The sequence below is a fragment of the Lissotriton vulgaris genome, chromosome 12 (genome assembly GCF_964263255.1).
Source record: "Lissotriton vulgaris chromosome 12, aLisVul1.2, whole genome shotgun sequence".
NCBI classification, from domain to species: Eukaryota; Metazoa; Chordata; class Amphibia; order Caudata; family Salamandridae; genus Lissotriton; species Lissotriton vulgaris.
Genome location: NC_141700.1, coordinates 609,634,561 through 609,661,109, shown reverse-complemented (window position 1 = coordinate 609,661,109; position 26,549 = coordinate 609,634,561). Strand labels below are relative to the sequence as shown.

At 45.0% G+C, this 26,549-nt stretch overlaps 1 protein-coding gene across 2 annotated transcripts in view; it reads right to left on the bottom strand.

Moving 5' to 3' along the window:
* DHX38 (DEAH-box helicase 38) overlaps window positions 1-26,549 on the bottom strand; it is a 1,070,683-nt gene that overhangs the window by 114,468 nt on the left and 929,666 nt on the right. For both annotated transcript variants that reach the window (XM_086945550.1, XM_086945552.1), the window contains exon 24: window positions 16,184-16,309. In XM_086945550.1, the coding sequence (XP_086801676.1) occupies window positions 16,184-16,309 (126 nt within the window). The remainder of the gene's footprint in view (window positions 1-16,183; window positions 16,310-26,549) is intronic.

Here is a 26,549-nt window from a genome sequence, read left to right as displayed (position 1 = left end):
AGAAGTTGAGGGAAACAGATATAAAAGATCCTGTTGAGCTTGCCAAAATCATAGAAAAATGCTATGAAGAATTAGGTAGAGACAGCTTGGGTGGGAAACCAGTTAAGCCCCAACTGCTCGAAAATCCAGAAAAATTATTTATTAAAAATAATTTAAACACTCCTAAAAAGAGCTGGGATGGAAATAAACAATCCACTCCCAAGGAAAAAGTTTTCCAGTCCAGAGGAAGGTCTCCTCGACGGAGGGAAAGAACTCCGACTCGAGAACGCCAGTCTCCCCAACGGGAGCCCTCTGAGAAAAGATATAACCTTAGAAATAGGGATAATATAAAAAGACCTGATAGATATCAAAGTATTGATACACGTCCCTCTCGATCTCTTCCACAGAATTCGGAAAGAAGAGGACGGTCAGACCCAGGAGAGCACACCAAGTCCAAAGACAAGGAACCTGCTCAAAATAAGAAATCTCAATTTCAGAAAAAGAAGGTAGCCAGTATTAGAGTAATCAACCATGCCGAGAATACTGAGGACACAGTTGAAAAACGGGGAGTGGGCATTGACAATGTTGGACAGTGCAGCAGAGATCAGTATAGCGCGCAAGATCTTGATGAGTCATCTGGAGACAGTGGACACGAATGAATACATTCAGGTTGAAACTGCCGACGCCAGGCTTAGCGAGCCCCATAAAATATACGAAATAACATTGCGTATAGAGGGTGATAAGACTAGGAAAATTAAGGGTCTATTTTGGGATAAGCTCTCAAAAGGCTATGATATTCTGTTAGCTGAAAAAGATTGGCCCCCAGAGTTTGTCAGGGAGTGCCCTCGTGGCGAAGAAGTGATTATGCCTGCCTTCTCGAATCACATTCCGATTCATAAAAAATACACATATGCAAGGAAATGGGCAGTAGCCCAGGCACCTGCATTGTATAAAAATCATGTAGGATGGGATGAGGATTCACCTCCTCACAAAATCCAACTAAAAAGTGAACCAACTGCCCAACGGCAGTATCCCATAAAGCAAGAAGCTAAAAAACAAGTCAGGGAGATCTTAGATCAACTTGAGTACCAGGGGGTGATTGAAACATGCACCTCTCAAATGAACAATCCTTTGTTTCCTGTCTCCAAGCCAGACAATTCATATCGTCTAGTTTTGGACTACAGACACCTTAATACATGTTGCAAAACTTTTGCAGTACAAAACTCGCATAGTGCAGCCCTAATGAATAACATAGTTAGGAAAAAATACAAAACGACATTAGACATTTCTAATGGTTTCTTTTGTCAAAACATTGCACCAGAAAGCAGATACTTGACCGCTTTCTCCGCATTTGGGTCACAGAAAAAATTCTGTCGACTCCCACAGGGGTTCAAGAACAGCCCAGGACTATTCTCAGCTAGGGTAACAGAATTACTACAAATCTATGATGATGAAGCATTATCTTACGTAGATGATATTTATCTCACAGACGACGACTTGGATACTCACTTGAAAAGAGTGAACACCATTATACTTGGGTTCGCAGCAGAGGGTTACAAATTCAACTTTAAAAAGTCCCGAATTGCCCATCTGACAGTACTGTTCTTAGGGTACGAATTATCAAGTGAAGGGAAAAGCCTAGCGGACAACTTCTTAGAGAAGTGCGCTGTACTCCAAGCTCCAAAAACGCTGAAGAATTTACAATCAATACTAGGTTTTCTGAATTTCGGAAGAACTTACATCCTAAATTACGCAGAGAGGGTTAAACCTCTCTACGAACTAATAAAACCTGATTTAAAACAAATCAATTGGACTCAAAAACACACAGAAATTTTGAGATCACTGCAAACAGACATGTTAGCAAAAACAAAATTAGATACACGTGACAACACACGTGATCTTGTAATCCGAGTCATCCCAGGAAGATGCGGATTCACGTACCTAACCTCTAATGAGGGAGAAAAGGTACCAATAGCTTACAAATCACATTTATACACAAAGGCTGAAATAAAATTCAGTTCAACGGAGAAAATTCTAACTGCGGTTCAGACTGCTGTAGCAAAAGAAAGGCCCCTAGCACAAGGTAAACGAATAATAATCGTAACACCAATTCCGGCTTTAGAAGCGGTAACTAAAGCAAGCATTCCTAATGCTAAAGCTTTGCATCCGAGATGGATTCAGTGGGTTAATTCTCTTGCTGCAACAGACGTAGTTTACGAATTTGATCCTAACTTAAAAACACAGGAATTTTTACAATATGAATACGAATGTCCTCTGCCAATTGAAATCCTGCCTCTCGAAGAATACGGAAGTATTATATATACTGACGGATCAGCACAACCCGCAGTTGGGGGTAAGCAAGCTTACAGTGCTGCGTGCGCGATTGTTAAAGGTCGCTGGCACAAAGGAAAATTTAGACCATTGGTCACTAAAACACAATCTCTAGGAGATTGCTCGGCTCAACGAGCTGAATTAGTAGCATTTAAGATGGCGCTAGAAAATACTGATCGCGAATTCCCCACACTAATAGTGTGCGATTCTTTTTATTGCGTACAATCTTATAATGAATACTTGCAGAATTGGGTGGAAAATGGTTTCAAAGATGCAAAAGGTGGCACAATAAAGCATAAAATGCTTTGGGAACAGGTAGTTCTTTTACAAAAAGAACTACAAAAGACTCACGTGATACATACACTGAGTCATCAACGTGATGGCGTTCACGTTGCAGGGAATTCATTGGCTGATGAAGCCGCGAAGGCAGCTGTGCAAACGGCTTCCGTAGCTGCGATAACTCGGTCACAAACAAAAATAGACAGCGATGTTCTACAAGCTGTCAGTGCGTCAGTAAAAAATGATAAGAAAACACTCCCAAAAGGCTTTCCTGAAAAGTACTTGTACTTAACGGATACAAATAATGTTCCTTTTGCTCGAATCCCTGGAGTGGGGGATAGAGTAATTCCAAACAAGGAACACAGACTAGGACTAATAAAAGCGGCACACGAAGGGCTTGCTTCTGCACACGCTGGCGTTTCCGCAACAGTATCACTATTAAAACAGAGATATTGGTGGCCTCGCTTGAGAATACAAACTAAAAAGTATGTATTAGAATGCGACATATGCCAAAGGATAAAAGTATCAACAGTGAAACGACCAGCGCAGACACCCCTTCTCATCTCGGATAAACCATTTGCATGTGTTTACCTGGACCACTGTGGTCCCCTACAAAGGGACGGTAACTATAGATATATCATGGTAGCAGTGGATTCCTGTACGAGGTTCATATGGATGTGGCCCCAGCGCTCGGCTGACGCTAGAACGGTTATAAAAGATTTGCGAGTCTTTATCGGCACATACGCAATTACCACGTTCCATTCTGACCAGGGTCCTGCTTTCAGCTCTCGAGCCTATAAGGAGGCCATGGCCAGCATGGGAATTGGGTTGCGGTATTCTTGTCCGTCGCATCCCGAAGGGAATAGTGTGGTAGAAAGAAAAAACCGGGACATAAAGCAATCTATAACAGCGAAGGTATTAGGTTCAGGCGCTGGGTGGGTCAAACATTTAATAAGTGTCCAGACTAGTCTTAACAACATGCCAAGAAATTCTCTAAAAGGTTTCAGCCCATACGAACTATTGTTCGGAATTAGAATGAACGTTCAGGACCTCGATAGTCAGATGTCAGTGGTACAAGAAGAAAAAACGCAGTTTGATGTAAAAGACCGTTTGGCTGTTTTACAGGAACTGAATGAAACAAGAAAATCATTAAGCAACATAAAGTTAAAGCAACAGCCAAGTACCACTGACGAGGCACCACCCGCAACAGCCCCAGCAAGGCCTGTCTGGATTCCAAAGATTGGGGATCTAGTCAGAGAAAAGATCGCGGTTAAGAAGGAATTTGGGCCTTCTTACAGAAAAGCAGTACCTGTCTTAGCAGTCACCGGAACAAGATCAGTTGTGCTACCGCCCCTTGCTGGTAAAAAGGAGAACAGAGTCGTGTCTATCAATCTGGTAAAACCACAAGCATGTGGCCTATAATCAACAGTAGGCCCAGTGGACTCCCAAGAAACAACAGAATACCCAAACTTGCAACAATCCAAGAGGTTCAAACTGAAAGACTAATCACATTCGATCAGCCTGCAGTGCACAATGAAGGACTATGCAATAATGCCATGGAACTCGTGCCTCTTGAAACACAGATTGAAACAGTTCATCAAGAAACAACACCAGTCTACAATGATGTGGCATCAGAAAGTGCTACCGAAAGACAGATTGAAAGAACAATCCCATCAATTGACAGAACTGCCTCTGGTTATTTCATCAACTTCGACAACTTCTCTGAAGATTTAAATGACCCCGAAGTGATGCCAGAAACAAAAAAGTATTCTAAAGAAAATACAACAGGACTCCTTCAACAAATCAAAGAACTATATCTGGATTCACCGTTGATTGAGCATTGGATCATCTCAGGGGTATTCATACTCCTACTATGCCTAATTTTAGTTTTAATTTTAGGAAAGTTCATTACAATTGAATGGACACAGCAAGTCAGAACATCAACCTAGTCCTGAAACCACACAGATCATCCCACGTGAAGAAAAGAGAACTGTCAACAGTAAATGTCACAGCAATTCCAATACCTGGTGGGGTAGTATGGGAGAAAACAGACTATGAGATCTATGGTCCGGTTGAAATCCTGAAGTATCCTCATCAACTAAAGGTTTCCTTAAGTGACTTTGTGACACCAAGTACATTCTCTGATGATTGGGACTTTAACAGTATTAATGACATGATGTCTGATTTAGTAATGTCAGCTAGATTCACAGATCATGATTATTTACAAGGTTCATCTAGTTATGAGCAGTTATTCTGTTACACCCACTATGGGGATCATTACTTGCATAAATCTGCACAGCCTAGAAATGTTTTTATGTATAATCAATGGGAACATTGTTCTACACCACCTAAAAGCAGTTCTAAAGCATTTTTTGAGAAATTCAAATATTTTTCAGGGTTTAACACCAGTGATGCAGAAACGTTTTATTATAAACTGTTAGATAAAACAGGAATGAAAACAATGCTGACAAATTCTAAATTGATATATTCAGAAGCATTTTATGACAAAATGATGACATTTGGTTTTGATTATTGGAAAAATAATATTGAAACGAAATCAATTTGGGGTACAAAAGATTGGCAGGTGCAAGGCATTGAAGCACTTTTTAGAACCTGCATGATACCAGAACAAATGTTATTTTTAAATGACACTGTACACCAAACATCTTGTCTTGGCCTAGCTAAGAACAAAGAACTTAAAACACCGTCTATACCAAAGCCAATAGCTGAGAATACAACTGCAGATAATGAGTTAGACGTGTCACACATTTTACATTTCAACAGAACACATCCTGATTGGAAAAAGTGGTTAATCTGGCCTACAGACACAAATAGCTGTCAAGATAGATTCCTGAATAAAACACAGGGGTTAAAAATGACCAGATTAGACCATAGATACTCCCAGAGACAACATCCAGGGATTATAACAACATACAGTGTAGGGAAACTCTGCCTAGAATGGCTAACTACATCCACACTGGCTGAAATTAAGCAACACTTGTCTTTATTAAAAGATGGTGCTGATTTGCGCGATTTCATTCTTGGACCACGCAAACAGCGTCAAAAGCGTTTCATAGCGACCAGCATCTATGCTGCTTACAACGAGGCTTGGAAAGTAAAGCAAATTGAAACTGCTGAAAAAATACGAGAAATTGATCGTATTAATTTGGAAAAATCACTTTCTGTGGTAGACAATGGGTTAATGACTCTGTCTTCCAGAATATATCCTTTGGACAATATTGTATCCTCTGCCTTTGATGTGATAGACAGAGATTTGCTAATGTTACAACATGGCCAGTCTCAATTACGCTCTATTATAGAACTAGGCTGGACGCTGCAAAATCTTCGTTCAGGCTATGTGCCTTGGCGTTTAATCAACACAACGTCATTATTTTCCATTTTTAACCTTACTGATAAACAGATCAGTTTGGCACAGAAAGGAGCAGACTATACAATCTTGAATATCGAGAAACTCGAGAGATTACCATTGACCATGTCAGAGAGCCCTGTCATTGAATGGATAATACACGGAATTATCACAATTCCGATAACAACTTTCCGCTTTAAAAAATGCCTTGAGTACATACCTGCTGGCCAATATGAACAATTGGGTAAGGGATATGTAAAATCCGAATGGAAATTACCATACACTCATTCTTGCTATAGTGACAGCGACAAAAATGTATTTCTTAGTGGTGAGAACTGTAAACACTCACTAAGCGGTATACTTTTGTGTCAGGGTATTAATTTACACGGAGCATGTGATGGCAATTCAAACAACCTTTCATGCCACCAGCTAGTCACACCTGCAACTCAGATAGAGCCCTTCTTTATGCAACTCGCAAACGGGAGTTACATTCTAAGAACGGATCACAGGTGCTGTGGCCTCGCGCCCGGAAAAAGTTATCTAGTAGAAGTAACATCCATGGTCAAATGTTGCATGCAAGCATTGTTCCCGAGCGGGCCTCCAGACTTAGTGACTCCCCTCTGGCCTCGTCTGAATCTCTATTCTATACGAATTGATACATTAAGCAAAATGAAATCTGTACTTTTACAGACAACAGTGCCTATAACGTCATCTAAAGAGACGTATGATCTTCTAGTCGCAAGGACGGCTACCGAGGTCCATGACCTTTTATCAACAAATTGCCCCGTGCATTTCGTACAAATGCTCGACCAACTCCTTAACATGTCTAGTGCTACAAGCATCCCAGGCATATTTAAGACAGTCTTTACGGGACTGCTAACACCCTTCCAGGCAATTTTGGGAATCTTTCCTAATTTTGTGCACTCCATCTTTGGTGGTGTTCCACTATTTTTTGGACTCATCGCAGGGATTCTATTTTTGACCCTTCTGCTACGTTATGGCAAGCCTCGGCTCAGACATAGCTCCCATGGGAATGGAAGAAACAATCCTAGCAATGCGCTACAGGAACAGGATAACTAACGTCCTCGGATTGGCCAGGCTGAGAGATCTAAACATGACCTGGTTCCTTTCATTCAGACCGATATGGCAAAATTGCATTTTACCTGTGCTACGGTGTATGCTTTGCGGCGATGAATGCGTGTTGGACATCTGTCTTTCACTTCCATCAGCAGTACCAACGGACGTCGATACTTTGCTAAGTCCAATAACGGCTCACGCATTGTGTTGTCCCCAGCGGCTACCAATCCTGATGACGGCATTCGTGGAGACTCCTGTACTACAGCCAAGTGGTAACAGTGGAGCGAGTGACAAAAGCAACATCATCCAGGTACAACGTTCTGTGAGCAGGGCTGGTCCTGTCTTCGATGACAGCAATCATTCTCACACCTGCCAAGTTACAGCGCTATCTAATTTGGTTGAACTATCACCTGATTTTGTAGACCAATTCTTTGCGAGCCTGTCTGATACGATGTTCTCACCCACAGAGAAACAATAACTTTTGAAAAGCTTTCCGACACACGGCGTTCCCATGAACTCTGAATTCGGCCTTCAGTTTTGATCAACATAAAACTGCCAGGAGCTTTGGTAAACTGATTTTTTCTTTGAATTGGACAATTTTTTAAAAAATATTGACCCTCTCTTTTTGGCACGAACAATTCTTTGCTTAACGTAAAAACTATTCTTAGAGAACAGAAGCTTCACACTTCTATTTCTAAAAACACATCTAGAGACATAACAACATAACACCAGCCTCTAGCACACATATTATTACAATGCATTTTTATGTGATGATTTATCTCGCATTTCTTCTGTCAGAGATACTTCATGTGTAATTCTTTATGCATAATCGTTCATTGATTTCATATGCAATAATTTTTGAATGATTACTATGCTTTTTAAACTACGTACAGTACCTAAATTCCATGTATTACAAGTACGCCTATTTCGAATGCATTTATGTATTTTGGGGTGGGCTATGTTACACCATGTTACACATGCATCTAATTGCTTAGTTTTAGTAATTTTGATGGACATGAATTCGTGGAGTGGGTGTCATGTGCTTATCTAGGTTCCTGATCGATACTGTGACCTTATGCCCCTATTCGGCTATAAATCCATTTATTCCCTATATTGGCATAACCGTTCAAGTGCGATTTTCTGTAAAGTCATCTCTGGCCTCACACGAGCAGAGCCACAGAGCCACATTCCAGCATGACTCTCTGCTACTTCCTTTGCGACCAATTAGTGCAATGACAGAGCAGCAGTCACTATCTGATATTCCTAGATAACACTCCGAGTTCTTCAACAAGATAAAAACTTAGCAAACCTGGAAATCCCCGCTTGCTATGTTTTGATTAGTAATGGAACTCTAATGAGCAACTGATAACTATCACTTCCTAGTGACATCTTTAATTGACGTCTTATGTCCAGCAAACTTGCGTCAAACCCGGCACCTGTCAGGTATAAATATTACCAACGTTGCCTTAAGCAATGAGCGAACATGTTGCTGATGCCAGCTGCCTGCATGACCCCGTGTTGGTAAAAACTAGCACTCTGTCGCTGCAGCCTGCTATCCTGTGGTGGTGAAGCTACTGATTACCATTATCGCCGCTACAGCGCGACCTATGGTGCAGTACGCTTGAGGAGCCGTGCAGCCGTCCTCTGCGAAGACATCCAGCCCAGCTGCCCGCAGACGCTGTCACCCCTCCTTCCTCGACGCGCTGAGAGAAGCCGCTGCCTTTCTCGTGCAGAGAAATCCAGTCCCGGCGCTTCCAGTTTACCCTCGCAGGTGACTGGGATATCGAGAGAGACCCCTGAAGGAGATACCAATCCTCCATCATTCTATTCAGAGGTATGGTGTTGACTAAACCCTTAGACGAGAATTCTTGAAACAAACCTTGGCAAAACCAACTTAACTTAAGCTACTTACTTACTCCCCCTTCTCACGTGTTAGGCTTAGGTCAGGCACACTGGGGTAGGCTTAGTTAGAAGCACCAGTTGAGTATGTTAGCCTAATGTATATATGACTGTATATATGTTTTATTACTTTTAAACCATTGTATGGCTAAGAAACCATATCAATGCTTTTACAGTTCTATTTCGCAATTCTTATCTTACTGTACGTACTTTTTATAATAACAATTATTGCAATTGTGGCAATACATTTCTCTTGTACGAGAAGAAAGACTGTTCAATAAATGTTAACCCTTTATTGATACACGCCCGTCTCTCTATTCTCTACATACTGTGAAAGTAAACTGCACTAGACTGACTGAGTGAAATCTGTGTCTATTGTTTCACACGACCCTAGAGATCGACTCTTGATCTGAGGAGCAAAGTTGTCATGTTGCACGGTTGTTGGAAAGCTGAATCCCTTCTTGTCTGTGCCAAGGAAGCTGATCACTTCCTATGCAGAGAAGAAAGTTTCCAGTGACCTCTGAGCTAGTTGGTAACACAACCCAATTAAGTTTAGCATAGTCAGTGGAGGCCTGGAATATAAGCAGTTCCACGTCGATACTACTGTTTATGTTATTCCAATGCGCAGGGCCTAGTGGGAAACTAGGAACTACACTACAAAACATGCCGACACAATACTAGAGATTATAATTAAATAACAGTTAATTATCCCTTTTATTAACCCCTTTTTTATCCTTGCCAACTGGGAGCAGGAATAAAACTTTGGCTCACTAGTTACGTACATTTTTAAATATCACCTACACCACTCCCCCTACACTGCACTACACATATCCTCACAAAATAAGTGCTCCTATGTAAATCCGCTAGTCGCAGCACGCCCCAAGCAGTAAATGCTTGGGATGGCCCCAATGATGAAGCATGTCACCTAGGAGCAACCCAGGGTGAGTAAGGGGACTCAAGAAAAGAAATGTTTCTTTTCGGCTAACAGAGGTTGGTTTCCACCCAATTGGCGAACCACCCGTATGTCCTTGGTTAGGTTCTTTTGATTTGTCATCCACGGATCCTTTTTGCTACACCCAGGGCCATTGTAGCCTACGGCATTTTTGGAATACTGCTTGTTTATTATACCGTGGGATTCCCATCTCGACGACGGGGAATGATTCAGGCATTTGAATCTATGAAAGATACCCCAATACTGGATAAGTCCTTACTCTCTGGGTTAATATTACATTGCTCAACAGAAATCTGGACATCTTCATAATGACTAATAGATCCTACCAGTTCCATGTGACTACTGCTTGTGAATCCATTGCTAGAATATTTCCTTATACAGACAGGCATTGTGTGCTAGATAAATGCATGATACTATTATGCCAAATATCTTCATTATCTCACTCAACTTCTAAGCAGTGACATTAGATACAAAATAATTTCACTTTGTGTGAACAGAATTATTGTGTCTGCTGGGAAATCTGGAGCTCTGTGAACATCTGGTATACCGTCAAACATTTTATATTGTTCTTCAATTTGGATTTCATATGGATTACAAAATTGCACCATCAGTGGAGTTGTATTACCACTTTTTGGATGTTTTTGAAGCAAGTAACCAGAGGATTACCTTCTACCAACCAGTCGTCTAAATATGGATATACATGTATCCACGCTCACCTGAAATGTGCTGCTACCCATGAGAGATATTTTGTAAATACTGTTGGTGATTTTATACCAAAGGTTACATTTCAACTGGTAATTCACTTCACCTAGAGTTGGGTTCAAGAGCATTATCACAAGTCACCCCACTAAAACCACTTCTTAGAAAAGAACAGGTTCAACTATAACAACCTGTTCTTTTCAAATAACTGCTTTTAGTTTCGAGGTAATGTAACACACTGCCTTTATAAACACAATACACAAAAATAGAGACTCCAACTCAGACTGAAGTTCCCTCTCAAGGTTGAAAAAATGGTGCAGCAAGCAAATCGTAACTACAGTGATTCTTAACAGGTGGTTGGCGGACGCCTGGGAGTCAATGATGCCTACTCGGGTGGTCTGTGGCTGAATGAAACATAACATTTTAGCAGATTAAGGAAGTGCATATACATAAAGCAGCATTCAATATTTAAAAGCACACTGTGTAAGGGAATTTGAAATAGAGGATAGAAGTTAAGTTGGCATCCTTCTTGTGATTTGTGGGAGCAGATCAAATACAGCAAAAATAATCTAGTATGGACGGTGGTGGCCCCAATTGAAGCGCTGGTATAAGTCAGTAAAACTGGATCATGCATTTGGAACGAGAATGACAAAACTATATGCTGGAGTTCAGCGTATCACTTCTTTTAGAAATAAAATTCATATTTTTACCTATGTGTTGTGTGTAAATTTAAAAAAGATCATAATCTGCGTATTTGAAGAACAGTTGTTTCTGTATATCTGTATCCTGTTTTGATGTTCAAATCATAGAAATTGTTTAGGTGGGAGTTCCTGGCTTTCAACAGTGATTCAGTGGGGGTCCACACGAGTGAAAAGGTTAAGAACGCCTGCCCTACTAATTTGCATATGAGAAGGGCAGAATTCATGTAAATCTACAGCACTACAAGAATGCACGCCAACTATTACAAAAAACAAACGTTTTCTGTTTGAAGTTAGTGCTGGGAAAGATCAAATGCTATGCATGGACTGACAAGCAGTGCCCAAACCGTTAAGTAGCCTGCACGCACAGAAGGAAGACGTTTGAAACAAATTTCGTAGCACAGTCTTGCTTGCCTGCATTTCTTGGTGGGTTAGAATAGCACCACAATCATGTTTAATAAATATGTGAACTAGAGAACAAGCAGCAGCTCTACAGAGAATTGAATGTTGCCTAAGTAAGCAAAGACAATGTGACTCCTTATGAGTGAAATGTGGCCTAAGGTAACAGGCAACGTGCGTTTAGCTCTAGCATCACATAGTTGAATCCTCTTCACAATCCATAAGGCCAGTACAAGTAGGAGTAGGATTTCCAAGGTGCCGCAAGACAACAAGCAACTGCTTAGTTTTTCTGACAGCAAAAAACAATCAACAAGAAACATGATAGTCCTTCACATAGCTAAAGCGAATAAAGACTTTTCAGCGAGGGTATATGGCTTTCAAGGGGGAAAAAAATTCACAATTAAATTGACTGACTGACATGGAAAAGGGAGATAACCTTTGACAAGAATCAAGGGCGTGTGATCAGAAGAAGTCTGTCCTGTTGAACTTGGATGAATGACTCTTCCGCTGACAGAGCTTGAAGTTCACTAACTCTACGTAAGGATGTGACATCGCCAAGTGAAAAATTGCAGAGGACGGTGCAGGGGCTCAAATAATGCTCCCTTCAGCCTGGTAAGAACTATATGGAGATCCATTCAATTCGTATCTCTGCCTTCAATGAAAGGCAGAGACATGAAAAATAGATGTTCTCTATTTCGAAAATATACACAAATTGCATTTAAATACAACTTCACAGGAGTGCATGATAGACTATATTTTATCAAGTCAAGTATAAGAAGTAGCAGGCAATATTTGAACAGTTACTGTTAAAGGACCAATATCTCGAGCAGTAACATTATCATTATATTTAGCTGTATAACATGCTCTAGTAGTAGGTTTTCTGTCCCCCTAGGTGTCATCTGTGAATCTGTCAGTACATTAAAAAACATATTTTTCCAGCTTTACACCAAAGGTTCTCCACTCTGAACACTGAAATCAGGCAGGCATGGCAGACAAACAGATTTGAATGTGGCACCCCACATGAGGTAAAGTAGAACTGTGTCTCAAGGAGTTTCATCATAGACACCCCTCTAGTGGATAGTCACCTTTGCCACAGAATGTTTTCAAGAAAAAACAAAGAACTTGTGACTCAACCACTAGATTTTAGGAATAGGAGTAGCATGTGAAACTATGCTGCAAAACTCACAGTCACTGGGGTAAAGGCAGGTGATGAAACCCAGGTCACCAAAACAGTGGGGACCTGCTCAGCCCTGTTACGTTCCCTGCGTAAAATTATGCCACTCCTCCCTGCACAAGCTCGGGCATTAATAGTCAGGTGCACTATTCTCAGTCGCCTCGACTATTGTAACGCGTTGCTACTCGAGTCTCCTGTTACGCTGCTAGACCGGCTTCAAAGAATCCAGTCAGCCGCTGCCAAGCTAGCCCTCGGCTGGACTATGAGATCCTCGGCCACAGCGGCCTTAGCCGAGCTACATTGGCTACCTCTGAAGCAGCGTGTGGCATTTAAGTCCCTCTGCCTTGTTTTTAAGGCTCTGCATGGACTCTGGCCCAGACCTCTGCAAGCCCTGTTCTCGTGGTACACTCCTAACAGAGCCCTGCGATCGTCCTCAGCCTGTCTGGTAACAGTGCCCAGATACAACAAAGTCAGAACTGGGGGCAGATCATTTAGGGTCGCAGCGGCTAAATTATGGAACAGTTTGCCCATCGACATCCGCCAAATCTCACAACTTCTTCCCTTTCGGAAACGGATCAAGACCTGGTTATTTCCCTAATTCCTCCCGCTTGCTACCCGCTCTTGTTCTCCTCAGTTAGAGTATTCTCCAGCGCCAGGAAACCTGCAAGGTATCAGTTGCGCTATACAAATACTTTAAATAAATTAAATAAATAAATGCACTGCAAGTTTTTTTATTATGGTTTTCACAAATCTTGTTGTTGGGGAATCCACCAGGTCCTTGTTTATCCCAAAAAAAGAAAAAGTGGTTAAAAGCAAAAATTGTTCTGGGTCTCCAAACATTGCCCTAGCAGTCCAGGGGACTCACGGTAACTATTTTGTGTGAGAGTGTACTCCTTCTGAAAGGAGGACAGAATGCTGTCACTCAGAGTGATGTTAGCCAATAGATGATGTGGGCTGCCCCATGCTGCAGTGGGCCGAAGAAAAATGTGAACGATAAAATAACCAACCAATAGAGGAAGAGGACTTGCTAAAATCCCTAATGAGAAGGGCTTCAGCCATAAACTATTCAATGTAAAATAAATAAGAAAGATAAGTGATCTACAGTTTACATTCTGTTCAATCTGCTTTGAGGTGTACAAAAGATCCAATACAGACCGCCAAATGAAGAGACTGCACATCTAGATGCATCACAGCCAGAACCCAGACCACATTAGGACACCTACTGGACACAGTGGAAGACTACATGCCTATTCATTACCAACCAAACACACATACAGGACGTCAACGAATTTGAAACAAAAAAATCCTTGGATTACCATTCACATTCCAGGACACAGCCTTAAGGTCCCTGCTATAAAATCAGATCCAGATAAGGAAAAGAAACACGTTCAAGGAGTGCAGACTAATGATTACAGTTTACGTAATCTTGGATAACAAAGACAGTCTACACCTATGTACTAGCCTCAAGAGATTTGGCAGCTGATTATTATCCACAGCTTAACCAAAAACCCAAGATGCAAAGTATGTTAGCCAAGGAATTTCCATCATCACTCAACTGGCACATTCCAAGCCACCACAACAGAATACAAAAACCCTCACGATTACAGAGAATTACAGCCATAGTATACCACTAATCAAAAGAGGCCAAAAGTGGAAAAACCAGCTGAACAGTCTACATCTGTAGTGGCACAACCATGAGCATGAAGTAATACAGCAACAAAAGCAGCAAGACATATCCAGCCGCTCTAAAGGGTGGGTGAAGGCAACAGTACGAATCTGCAAAGCTTAGGCAATGGGGAATACATCTCCGAAGAGACAGAACCAGTGTATTGATTGTTGGTTACCTTGAGAAAGTGACATTTTGCCTGTGCCCTTACCTAGCAATAAGGCTCGAAGGATAATCTGGTACACAGAGAGCAGAGCACACCCACCAGCCTTCAGAATGACAGACAGCAGAGCTTAGACACTGTTTTGGGGGCAGCAGGCGGCATGGCACATTCACTAGCTTCCAAGAGTTCAGACAGCACGACACAGCCACCATATGTGAGTTGTACAGACAAACCAATATGGAGTCTACCCTGGGGAATACGTAGACAGCAAGGTATGGTGATCTGCTGTCAGGAGTACAAATAGCAAAGTTTGAGCAAGGACCTTTGAAAGAACTACAGTCCTCATGAGTCTACACAGCCAGGCATGGCCACCAGTCTTCTTTGAGAGTACATACAGTGGGCCATTAACAAAAGTACAGAGAGTACGGCATAGCCAATAGGCATACAACAGTGTAAACAAGCCTATGTCACAGTCCCCGAAAGTATAGGCAGACAAACATCTCCAAGAGCTGCTAGGCTAGTGGTAATGTTACTAGGTACTGGCGCTATAGAGGAGTGTACACCTTGCCTAGTTATAGGTACCGTGGTTTATGTTTTTTCAGTGGTGCTAAAAGGAGAAGAGAACCACTATCCTCTTCTGGTTAGGCAGATGCCACAAGCTGCTTGATTCTCCTTAGCACACACTTATAAGATAATGCACGTATATACATGTGTTTCCACCATACATTTGACACATAAAACTGAATTTCAGTCCTTTTATTCAGGGTGGTTGAAGTTTTATTTCAGGAGACGTCACAGCCGACACGTGTTTCGTCGTTGTGGGGAATGTAACCCCCGACTTTTTCAAGGCTATTCTCCAAAGTGTCGTATTGTTATTTTGCGAGGTGATAATTCCAACCCTCGAAGGGGTTCTTGTTAGGATGTCTTGGATATACGGAAATCTTGTTAGACTGCAAGATAGAAACAGCAGAGGGGACGTATTACTCTCCGTCGAAAACAGCGGCTCAAAGCTGCAAAATACTAAACCAATATATTGGTTTCGACAATAATAACAAGATTTCCGTATATCCAAGACATCCTAACAAGAACCCCTTCGAGGGTTGGAATTATCACCTCGCAAAATAACAATACGACACTTTGGAGAATAACCTTGAAAAAGTCGGGGGTTACATTCCCCACAACGACGAAACACGTGTCGGCTGTGACGTCTCCTGAAATAAAACTTCAACCACCCTGAATAAAAGGACTGAAATTCAGTTTTATGTGTCAAATGTATGGTGGAAACACATGTATATATGTGCATTATCTTATAAGTGTGTGCTAAGGAGAATCAAGCATCTCCAAGAGCTGTACTACTGCCCAAGTCAGATAACCCGTCCTAGACCCAGTCTTTGACAACAGGTCTCCATCAAGATATACAAATATTACATGTGGAGTAATCAGATGGCAGTTGACCTGAAGGGTTATCAATCTAAGCACTGGGACTCAAGATTTGCTTACCTTAGTAGTCATAACCAGTTCATGGTACACAATGTAGTCTGGGGTGTAGCCCATGCCAAACAACGAGCTTGTAGGATGCAAGTGACAAGGCATGCCAGTGCGGATATTTACATATTCTCCGATCCCCTGAGAAAAGAAAGAAATGGGTGATAAATAAGCGGTTTAAACATATAAATGTATTGTGTGCACACAGCATGCAACTAGAACACCTTTCTCTACACATGTTTTCAGGCTACAGTCTACAGGTCGTTTCCCATCCAGAGATGTGAAAACTCTAGCTTGAGTACAAACAGAAACACCTGAATCAGAACAAACTGCTAATGCGTATCAAAACCATGAATAAAGTGAGACTCAAGGAAAGGCTAGCCTGGAACAGGGTCTTGAGAAAGCTGCACAATAAACAGCTAGTGCCCAAACAGTTACAAAGAGCCCAAGAAGTTTCACCTGCCAGGAAAAATAAGGCACATAAGGCCTCCTTAAGAGTGGCGTGTCATATTCCAATGGACCTGGTAATTGGAGTTACCAGACCCATCGTAATTATGAGGTCCACAGGAACACCACTGATAAGCGGAACGGTAGGGCTGATTTCTGCAGGTTATTCCCCAACAACTCATAATTCCCATCTCCTCGCCCCCAGAATTTTAAGGACTTGTCTGGGGCAGGGAAATAACCACAATGATTATGTGCCACACTGTCAAAAATTCTCATTGCCATGTGACTAGAGCCGTTGTGCACACTACAAGGCAAGGGAGGATATGTGTGGAGTAGTGCATGCATTTGAATGTGTAAGGACGAAGACAACTGACTCAATGAAGAAGTTACTTACCTTCATTAATACTCTTTCCGGTGGGCTAAGTGAGTTGGTGACCTTGCCTGCAGGGTTGGTGCAGCCCCGGCAGCGAAACTGCTGGGAACCTTCCAGAGGCTGAACCAGCTACCAGTATGCGTATCTCTACTGAAACCGCAAAAGGACCAGCAAGGTTGATGCAGCTAGCACGGAGGGCAGACAAGCCAAGTGAAGGTGCTGTGGCCCTGCTCTCTTTGAACCGATCCAGAGCGGAATGTGCCTTGTTACCAAACAGGTTAGTCCTTCCAATAGGCATATCCATGAGGGACGATTGGACATCGCTTGAAAAACCTGTTAACTGCAACCAGGTATAAATGTGAATGCAGACGTGGTGCCAATGGTTCACCTGATGGAAATGGTGGTATTCAAGCCACAACAAATTCTGAACTTGGCCGTATCATGACCTTTCTGTATAGCATGGGTTAAGACAGGTGGGAGGTCACCCGAGATACCTGGAAGGATTTGAGCCACCGAATCCCAAAGAGCGTGAGAATAGCTGCCCAGCAGGCAATTGACATTGATAGACCTGAGTGCCAAACTGGTGAAGGAAAATGAACTCTTCCCAAAAGTTTCTACTCTTTTGTTCTCCCTATCGGAGGTAGTAGTTGGGAAAGTGTTCAGATTAGTCCGGCTAGTCGATGTCTGCACCACTAAGCTCTCAGGAGAGGGGTGCTGAGACAAAAATACTGGGTTGCCTAGGGCAGGTCGGTGGCGTAGTGCAATTGGGGGTTTTACAGGGGGCCATAGCAAATTTTATCCCAGGTCCCTAAAGGGTATCAATGAGGGTCTTGTTAAAGGGTAATTGGGTAATCTGTAGTAGTTTGCCCCGGATGGAGAACTTCAGTTAAATCATTGTTTTCGACCTCTTCAGTCAAGTCATTGGTTTTGACCGCTTCGGTGAGGAGCAGGAGGTCGAGAACTTCAGCCACCCTCCGCATGACCACTGCAAAAGAAGCACGCTCTTCAGTGGCAGGACCTGGAACTACTCAAAAGGGCCAAGAAGCGGGCATGGTATTGCCCCGCGATTCTTTGCTACAAGTGAAACCAAAGACAACAGAGCAAGAGAACATTGTGTGCGTGACCACCTTTTCCCTAGAAGCAACGAAATCAAGAAGATAGTTAGAAAGTATTGGAACTTGGTCGCGAGTGAATTGGGCACAACGGACGCACCCATCATTGCTTTCAAGAGAGGAAGGATCAAAGACTTTGTGGTGAAGGCGAACTTAGATCCACCCAAACCACCAGACATCAGGAGTCAACTCAATCTACCACCCTTGACTGGCCACCAGCTGCAGAGCTTGCCCCCAAACACTGGAAGGCACTTCTTTTACCTATCAGAACAGGACTTACAATCTCCCAATACACACAAACTGTAACAGTACAAATGTTATATATTCAATCCAATGCCCCTGTGATAAACTATATGTGGGTCAGACCACGCAGAAGGTGAAAACTAGGGTACTCCAACATATGAGCACTTTAACAAGATGGGTCATCAACCAGATAGTCTCAGGTGGTGGGTGATAGAAAAGATACAACCAAAGCAGAGGAGTGGTTCTGTTGCCTTGTCCTTAAACCTGAAAGAATGTAGATGGACGCTTGTTGTGAATACTGTAGAAAATGGGCTGAACGAGCAGGAAGAATAATTTAGACAAGTGGGACAGTTGGCATGTTAAGGCCTTAAGTCTCTCAGCTGACCTCAGTTCTTTTGGGCTGGCCCATTATGGACGTAATTTCCACAAGCGTGGCTTGCAACCGCATTTATCATGAGTGCTCACACAATGTTTTTCATGCATGCTATAACCACCATGAGATTACTGCTTAACATATGATAACACACCCTCTACATGGTCTGGTATGTTGATGCTTACTCAACAACACTACACATGTAATATTTGAAATATGCTTTTAGTATACAGTAATGCTCTAGCTCTACTTGAACTGCCTTTTGAAATATGGTTTTGTCCATACAGTGATGTTTAAATTCATAAGGAGTAGTTTCTGTCCTGTAACTCCAGTTCTGTAGTAGGGGTATCTCTGTTATAGTCATAATCTAGGGAATAGTCCCGCCCATGTGCGTGGACCCCGGCAATCAAAAATAATCTCTTAAACTGTCAAAACATGCAGAAAACTGCAAAGACACTTAAGAGAGAATTTAAAGACAAATAATGCAGCCTATGTCCACAGGCTACACTGTCCAGTACTTCAACTAGAAATTCCACCAAATAACACCACACATAATACAGCCTGCCCAGTTTCTACCATAGAGAAACTTGCCTCCCCCAGTAAAAGACACTGGAATGATAGAGAGGAAGGCATGGACAGACAAGCCCCATAGGCTGCCATTATGTGGCTTAAATAGGATACTGTGCCTTTAAGAGAACTTTCCAGAACTTCTCCCAGTATCCCAGAATGCATAGCAGGTCCCTCTACTTTCAGTTCTTTTTGAAGGCGAAGCACGCCAGACCTGTAGCATTCCTTACATGAATATCTCTCCACCGGGGAGGAGGGCGGGCGCTTATGACTATAACAGAGATACCCCTACTACAGAACTGGAGTTACAGGACAGAAACTACTCCTTCTGTAGTAGGGGATCTCTGTGTATAGTCATAATCTAGTGAATAAAATGGCAAGCCCATCCCCACACCAAGCGGCGGTGGAGAAGAAAATAACGCCACTACTGTGCGAACAAATTCCGCAGCGAAGCCTGCCCAACCTGAGCGTCTGCCCTGGCGTCAGTGTCCAGGCAGTAATGCTTAGCAAAGGTATGAACCGACTTCCAAGTGGCTGCCTTGCAGATTTCAGCAATCGGCACGTTACGGATCAGAGCCGTCGTGGCAGCTTTGCCCCTGGTGGAATGAGCCTTAGGCTTACCTCCTAAGGTCTTATTAGCCTTTTGGTAACATAATTGTATGCAGGACACAATCCACCTAGAGATGGACTGCTTAGAGGTAGCAAGACCAGTCTTGACTGATCCATAATTAATAAACAACTGGTCAGACCTACGAATATCTTTAGTTTTATCCAGATAAAATTTCAACACCCTCCTAACATCCAGGGAATGGAGAGACCTTTCCGCTGGAGACGAAGGGTTCTGAAAAAACGTAGGCAAAGTTATAGTCTGGTTCACATGAAAATCAGAAATAATCTTGGGAAGAAATTTAGGGTGAGTGCGCATAACAACCTTAGCAGCATGAAACACAGTATAACGTTCAGTACAACACAACGCCTGAATTTCACTCACCCTGCGGGCCGATGTAATGGCCACGAGGAACGCCGCCTTCCAGGACAGGTGCTGCAACGAAGCCTTATGAATAGGTTCAAAAGGCTCCTTCATCAATCTGGACAGCACCACATTCAATTCCCATGAAGGCGAAGGAAGCCTGACAGGAGGGAATACTTTCTTCAATCCTTCCAGAAAATCTTTGATCACAGGGATCTGGAAAAAGGAAGTCTGTGAAGGGCATTTACTGTAGGCAGTCAATGCAGCAAGATGAACCTTAATGGAATGCACAATAAGGCCAGACTGCGCCAAATGTAAAAGGTAAGGAAGGATGACATCTTCCTTACAGGTCGTAGGGTCATGGTTCTTAGACTGGCACCAGATACAAAACCTCTTCCACTTGTAAGCATATGAAGTTTGAGTGGAAGGCCTCAGACTCCTTCAGTATGTCCATGCAATCCTCAGGCAGATTCAGATGGCCATATTGCACTATCTCAGGAGCCATGCCGCCAAACTCAAAGACGAGAGGTTGGGGTGTAACATCCGTCCCCCGAACTTCGTGAGAAGGTCCGGCCTGCACGGCAACCGAATGTGAGGAAGGAGGGACCGGTGAAGTAGGTCCGTGAACCACCACTGCCTGGGCCACTCCGGGGCAATGAGTATCATCCGAGCCCTGGACCGGGCCAGCTTGATGAGCACCGCCGGAATCAGAGGAATGGGAGGAAAGGCGTACAGAAAGCGGTTCGTCCAGTCGATCCATAACGCATTCCCCAGCGTCCCTTGCTGGTAGTACCTGGAGGCGAAGTCTCTGCACTTGCTGTTTTCGGCGGTGGCGAACAAATCTACGTCTGGAGTTCCCCACCTTGCGAAGACTTCTCCTAGTACTTCGTCGTTTATGAGCCACTCGTGGTTTTCCTGAACCAGTCTGCTCAGTGCGTCGGCCTGAACATTCTGCACACCTGGCAGATGGGTAGCCGTTATCGTCAGTCCTCTGGCTAGGAGCCAGTGCCAGATCGCCTGCGCCTCCTGTGACAGGGTGCGTGATCTCGAGCCGCCCTGCTTGTTGAGGTAATACATCGTGGTGGTATTGTCCGTCTGTACAAGCAGAGAGTTGGTCCGGAAGGACGGAAGAAAGGCCTTCAGTGCCAAGTGAACAGCTCTGAGTTCCAGGAAATTGATGTGATACGTGGCCTCAATTGGTGACCTCGTTCCTTGAATCTGTAGAGTCCCGGAATGCGCTCCCCATCCCAGGAGAGAAGCATCCGTCACGACAGTCTGCGTGGGAATGTCCTTGTGAAAGGGAACCCCTCTGAGGAGATTCTCCGCTGAACACCACCACTTCAGAGACTGAAGAGCATGCAGCGACAGTCGAATCTTGTCGTCCCAAGATCCTTTCCTCTGATCCCACTGGTCCTCCAAGCACGCCTGCAGCGGTCTCATGTGCAGCCGTGCGTGTGGCGTCAGGAAGATACAAGAGGCCATCGATCCCAGTAGAGAAGACACCGTCCTCACTGTTGTAGATGGAGTTGTCATAAGAGCCTGAGCCTTCCGAAGGAGAGATAATCGTCGCTCTTCCGAAGGAGACACGCTTGCTGACAGCGTATTGATTGAGGCTCCCAAGTACTGTATGCATTGGACCGGAGTTGGGACAGACTTGGCCATGTTGATGTGCGGCCCCAGCTTGTTCAAGAGAACGCACGTCTTCTGGAAGTGTGCTCGCGCTTCCGAGAAGGAGGATGCCTTGATCAACCAATCGTCCAGGTACGGGTAGACAAACACATTGTTCTTCCTCAGGTGTGCTGCTACCACCGCCATGCACTTCGAGAATGTTCTCGGCGCAGACTTCAGTCCGAATGGGAGTACTGTGTATTGATAATGATTGGCGCCGACTTGGAACCGCAGGAACTTCCTGTGTTTGTGTGCAATGGGCACATGGAAGTAAGCATCCTGTAGGTCTATACCACATAGCCAGTCTCCCTGTTGCAACTGAGGATAAATCTGATGCAACGACAGCATGCGAAACTTTTCCCTGCGAATCCATTTGTTTGCCTGTCGCAAGTCCAGAATGGGCCTGAACTTGTTCTTGTCCTTCTTGCGAACCAGAAAGAACCGGGAGTATAGACCTCTTCCTCTCGGAGACAGAGGTACGTCTTCTATCGCCCTTTTCCTTAACAGGATATCCGCTTCCGCCTGAAGCTCGCGCAGCTGAAACTGCGAGCTGACCGGTGGAATTGCTGGAGGAGGGCTGGTGAACCGAAGACTGTATCCATTGCAAACAATATTCAGCACTCACTTGTCCTGAGTAATTTTTCTCCACTCTGCCAGAAAAAATTGAATGCTTCCCCCTACCGGAGTGGGTAACAGATTTGGGGGAAGTAGGTTCCTAGGGCCTAGACCCAGCCTGGCCCTTGGGCGCCGGAGCCGACTGCTGGCCTCCTCTGCCCTTCTGGCGCTTCTGGAATGGCTTACGGAACTGTTGTTGTTGTTGCGACTGTCCCGAAGCCTGGCCACGTCCTCTGCCTTGCCCACCGAACCGCCGTTGGAACGGGCGGTACGACTTCTTCGTGTCTTTAGGCTTCTCCAGGCCCACAGCCGTGAGCGTTTCGGCCTCCGCCTTCATGCGGGCCATCTCATCGTCCGCATGCTTCCCGAAGAGGGTCTCGCCGGAGAATGGTAGGTTGGCCACCCTCTGCTGTGCGTCCGGTTTCAGGGACGTAAGACGGAGCCAGGCGTGACGTCGTTGATTAACCCCGTGGCAGAACCCATGAGCTGCCAACAAGGAAGAGTCCGCTGCAGCGCTGATAATCTGGTTAGCCACCAGCATCCCTTCATTCAGCACTTCCTGGAAGTCCTCGCGCTTCTCGCGGGGCAACAACTCCGCAAACTGCTGGAGGGATTCCCAGAGGGCGCGGTCGTAGCGTCCCAACAGCGCTGTGGCACTCGCAGCCTTCATGGAGGTAGCCGATGTTCCACACACTTTCCTCCCTGCCGAATCCATCCATCTGGACTCCTTATCCGGGGGAACCGTGGATGACGGGGAGGTGGCATGTTGCTTGCGGGCCGCCGTCACAATTACAGAGTCTGGAGGGGGTTCCGCCCTCAGAAAGGCCGGGTCCGAGTCGGGAGCCCGGTACTTCTTCAGCAGCCTCGATGGAGCCGCCTTCGTCACCGCAGGGGTGAGAAAAAGGGCCATAGCCGGTTCCTCCAGGCCCGGCACCAGAGGCAGGAGAGGACGAGACAGGTGTTTTTGATGCAATGTCTCAAAAATGACTGAAGTTTTTGGAGTAGGCACAGTCAAGGATATGCCCAACTTCGCAGCGCCCCCTTAAAAGGACATCATGGAACGCCACCAGGTCATCAATTGGGGACACCCTCGTGTCCGGGGACTCCGACAAGGTAGGAGAATAGTCTCTGGTACCAGAGGACCTTGTGTGGGAGCGAGATTCGCGCCTCCTATGGCGGTGTCTCGACCTCGTGGACGATCTGTGTCGCGATCTCTCCCGTCTCCCAGAGCGAGAGCGAGACCTGCCAGCCCGTGGCCACTCCACCGGTTTCCGTGGTGGGGTCTTCCTTGACTCCTCTCGGGGTTTCGGTTTTGGGGTCCCCTTAGGAGGTACAGGCAAAGACGGCAGCGAAGTGGACCTCGGCGGAGGAACCCTCGGCTGCGGGGCGGGCCCATGCCGAGGGACTGGTGGTGGTGGTGGGTCGCCTGACGGAAGTGGAGGGTTGGGTGGAGGATCCTCTTTAGGAACAGGAGGAGGAGTTGGCGACCGAGGCGAGATGGCGTGTACACCTCTGAGTACACCGAGCCCGGTGACCCCTTAGGCAAAGGGGGCTGAGATCCAGCCCCTTCAGCAGGTGATCGCTTACTCTTGCGCCCTCCACTAGAAGCAGTCTGACTTCTGGGACCAGAATCCCTCTTGCGCCGTTTTGGAGAGGCTGAACGACTCCCAGACGCCGACCTCTTTCTTCTCGAAGCCGAGCGTCGCTTTTCTGGCGTCGAACGTCGCCTCCGCGACTCCGGCGTCGAACGCCGCCTCCGCGACGTCGTCCTCCTCTTCCTCGAACGCCGACCCCTCGACGTCGACCTCTTCCTCCGTGACGTCGTACGCCGCCTCCGCGATGTCGAACGTTCCTTCTTCGACGACGAGCGTCAATTTCTCCGTCTTGATGCTCTCGACGTCGAGGAGCCCCTCGACATCGACCTGTGCCTCGGCGGCGATCGACGGTGTCGCCTCGTCGGCGAGCGCCGATGCTTGTCACATTATCTCCGACGTCGATAGGAAGACCTTGACGTCGACGAAGACGATGACGTCGACGAAGACGATGACGTCGACTTCGACTTCTCCATGATCTTCGACGTCGAGGCGTCACGCCGTCTCGACCCGGAGCCCCGGGGAGAAGGGGAGCACACCGCCGTCATCCCTCTCGACGTCGTCGTCAATGCAATCGACGTCGACGGAGACCGGGACCGTTTGCTGGACTTCCTGCCTCTGGGGAGCCCCCCAGAGGCCTCAGCAGAGGCAGAGGGAACCTTCCCAGCCTGCCCAGACCCACCAGCAGCCTGCGGACGCCTCTCCTCAAGGCCAGAAAGCCTGATCTTCATCCTGTCCCTCAGAGTCCGAGCAGTAAACTGCTGGCAGATGACACAGTCCTCAGGGACATGATCTTCAGGGAGGCAGACGATGCAGACATCGTGGGGATCACTCTTGGCCTTCTTCCTCCCACATGCTGGACACTTATCAAAAAGGCAAGGCATTTTAGAGCCCTAAAACGCCTGAATCAGCACACAAAAGAGAGAGAGAACACCAAGAAAGTAAACTGAAACACTTTTAAAACACAAAAGTGCCAAAATATCCAATAAACCCTTGAAACAAGGGAGAGCTCAATGCCAGGGTCCTGTAAGCAGGAGCCGGAAAAAAGAACTGAAAGTAGAGGGACCTGCTATGCATTCTGGGATACTGGGAGAAGTTCTGGAAAGTTCTCTTAAAGGCACAGTATCCTATTTAAGCCACATAATGGCAGCCTATGGGGCTTGTCTGTCCATGCCTTCCTCTCTATCATTCCAGTGTCTTTTACTGGGGGAGGCAAGTTTCTCTATGGTAGAAACTGGGCAGGCTGTATTATGTGTGGTGTTATTTGGTGGAATTTCTAGTTGAAGTACTGGACAGTGTAGCCTGTGGATATAGGCTGCATTATTTGTCTTTAAATTCTCTCTTAAGTGTCTTTGCAGTTTTCTGCATGTTTTGACAGCTTAAGAGATTATTTTTGATTGCCGGGGTCCACGCACATGGGCGGGACTATTCCCTAGATTATGACTATACACAGAGATCCCCTACTACAGAATGACTGATTACTTTGGTGGCAATATATGTGGTATTTGTATCCTTTTCATCATTGCAATACGGGCAACCCATATTTGAAATATGTCTTTCTAATACAGTAATGCTCTAGCCCCAATCTGAACTGTGTTTTGAAATATGGTCTTGTTCATACATTAATATTCACGATGACGGATTTACTTTGGCCGCAATATGTGTGATATTTGTATCCCTTCATCATTGCAATATGAGCACCATGATGCCCCCATACCGCTTAACTGATCACTTTTTAATGGGAGGCGAAGGGTTGACTTTCGTGGAAACATGGTAACACAAGCAGATGTCTGTTTCTATAATTAACCAGGAGGTACGGCTAGCTGTGCATTCAAGGCTCCCCGGTTAAACGTCACATCCTGAACTGCACTTAGTGGCGGCACCGGAACGTACACGTGCTAGGAGTACGTCGGACCACGCTAACAAGAGCCTTAAATAACCAGGGAAACAGCAATCTCACTCAAGACTGCGGCTGCCGGAGGACGGTCTATGAGATGAGTGGGCCCCTTTAGACAATCCCAGAGCACCGCAACTACATCAGAGCGCCGCTCGCATCAGGACTTAACCACTTGACACTACGCGGTTTTAATTACAGGAATTGAACGCCTTTCAAGGGGGATTATTCCTTGTCCCCTTAACTGAAAAAGAACGCTTCAGCAAGAACATACAAATCACGCTTGTCAGGACAACGTCGAACCCTGATTTTTATCAGGTAAGACCGTGTTTTTATCTCACACTAAGCTCTGATCTGATGGATTATTCCAATTAATAGGTTCATGAGTCTTCGCCTTTGTAATTTATTTTAGCCTCAATTGGAGGAGGTTACCTGAATCGACTGTAAAAGACCACATTGATTTTGCCTCAATCGCGACTTGAAGAACAACGTGGGTCCCTGATTCTCATCAGGTAATACCATAATTC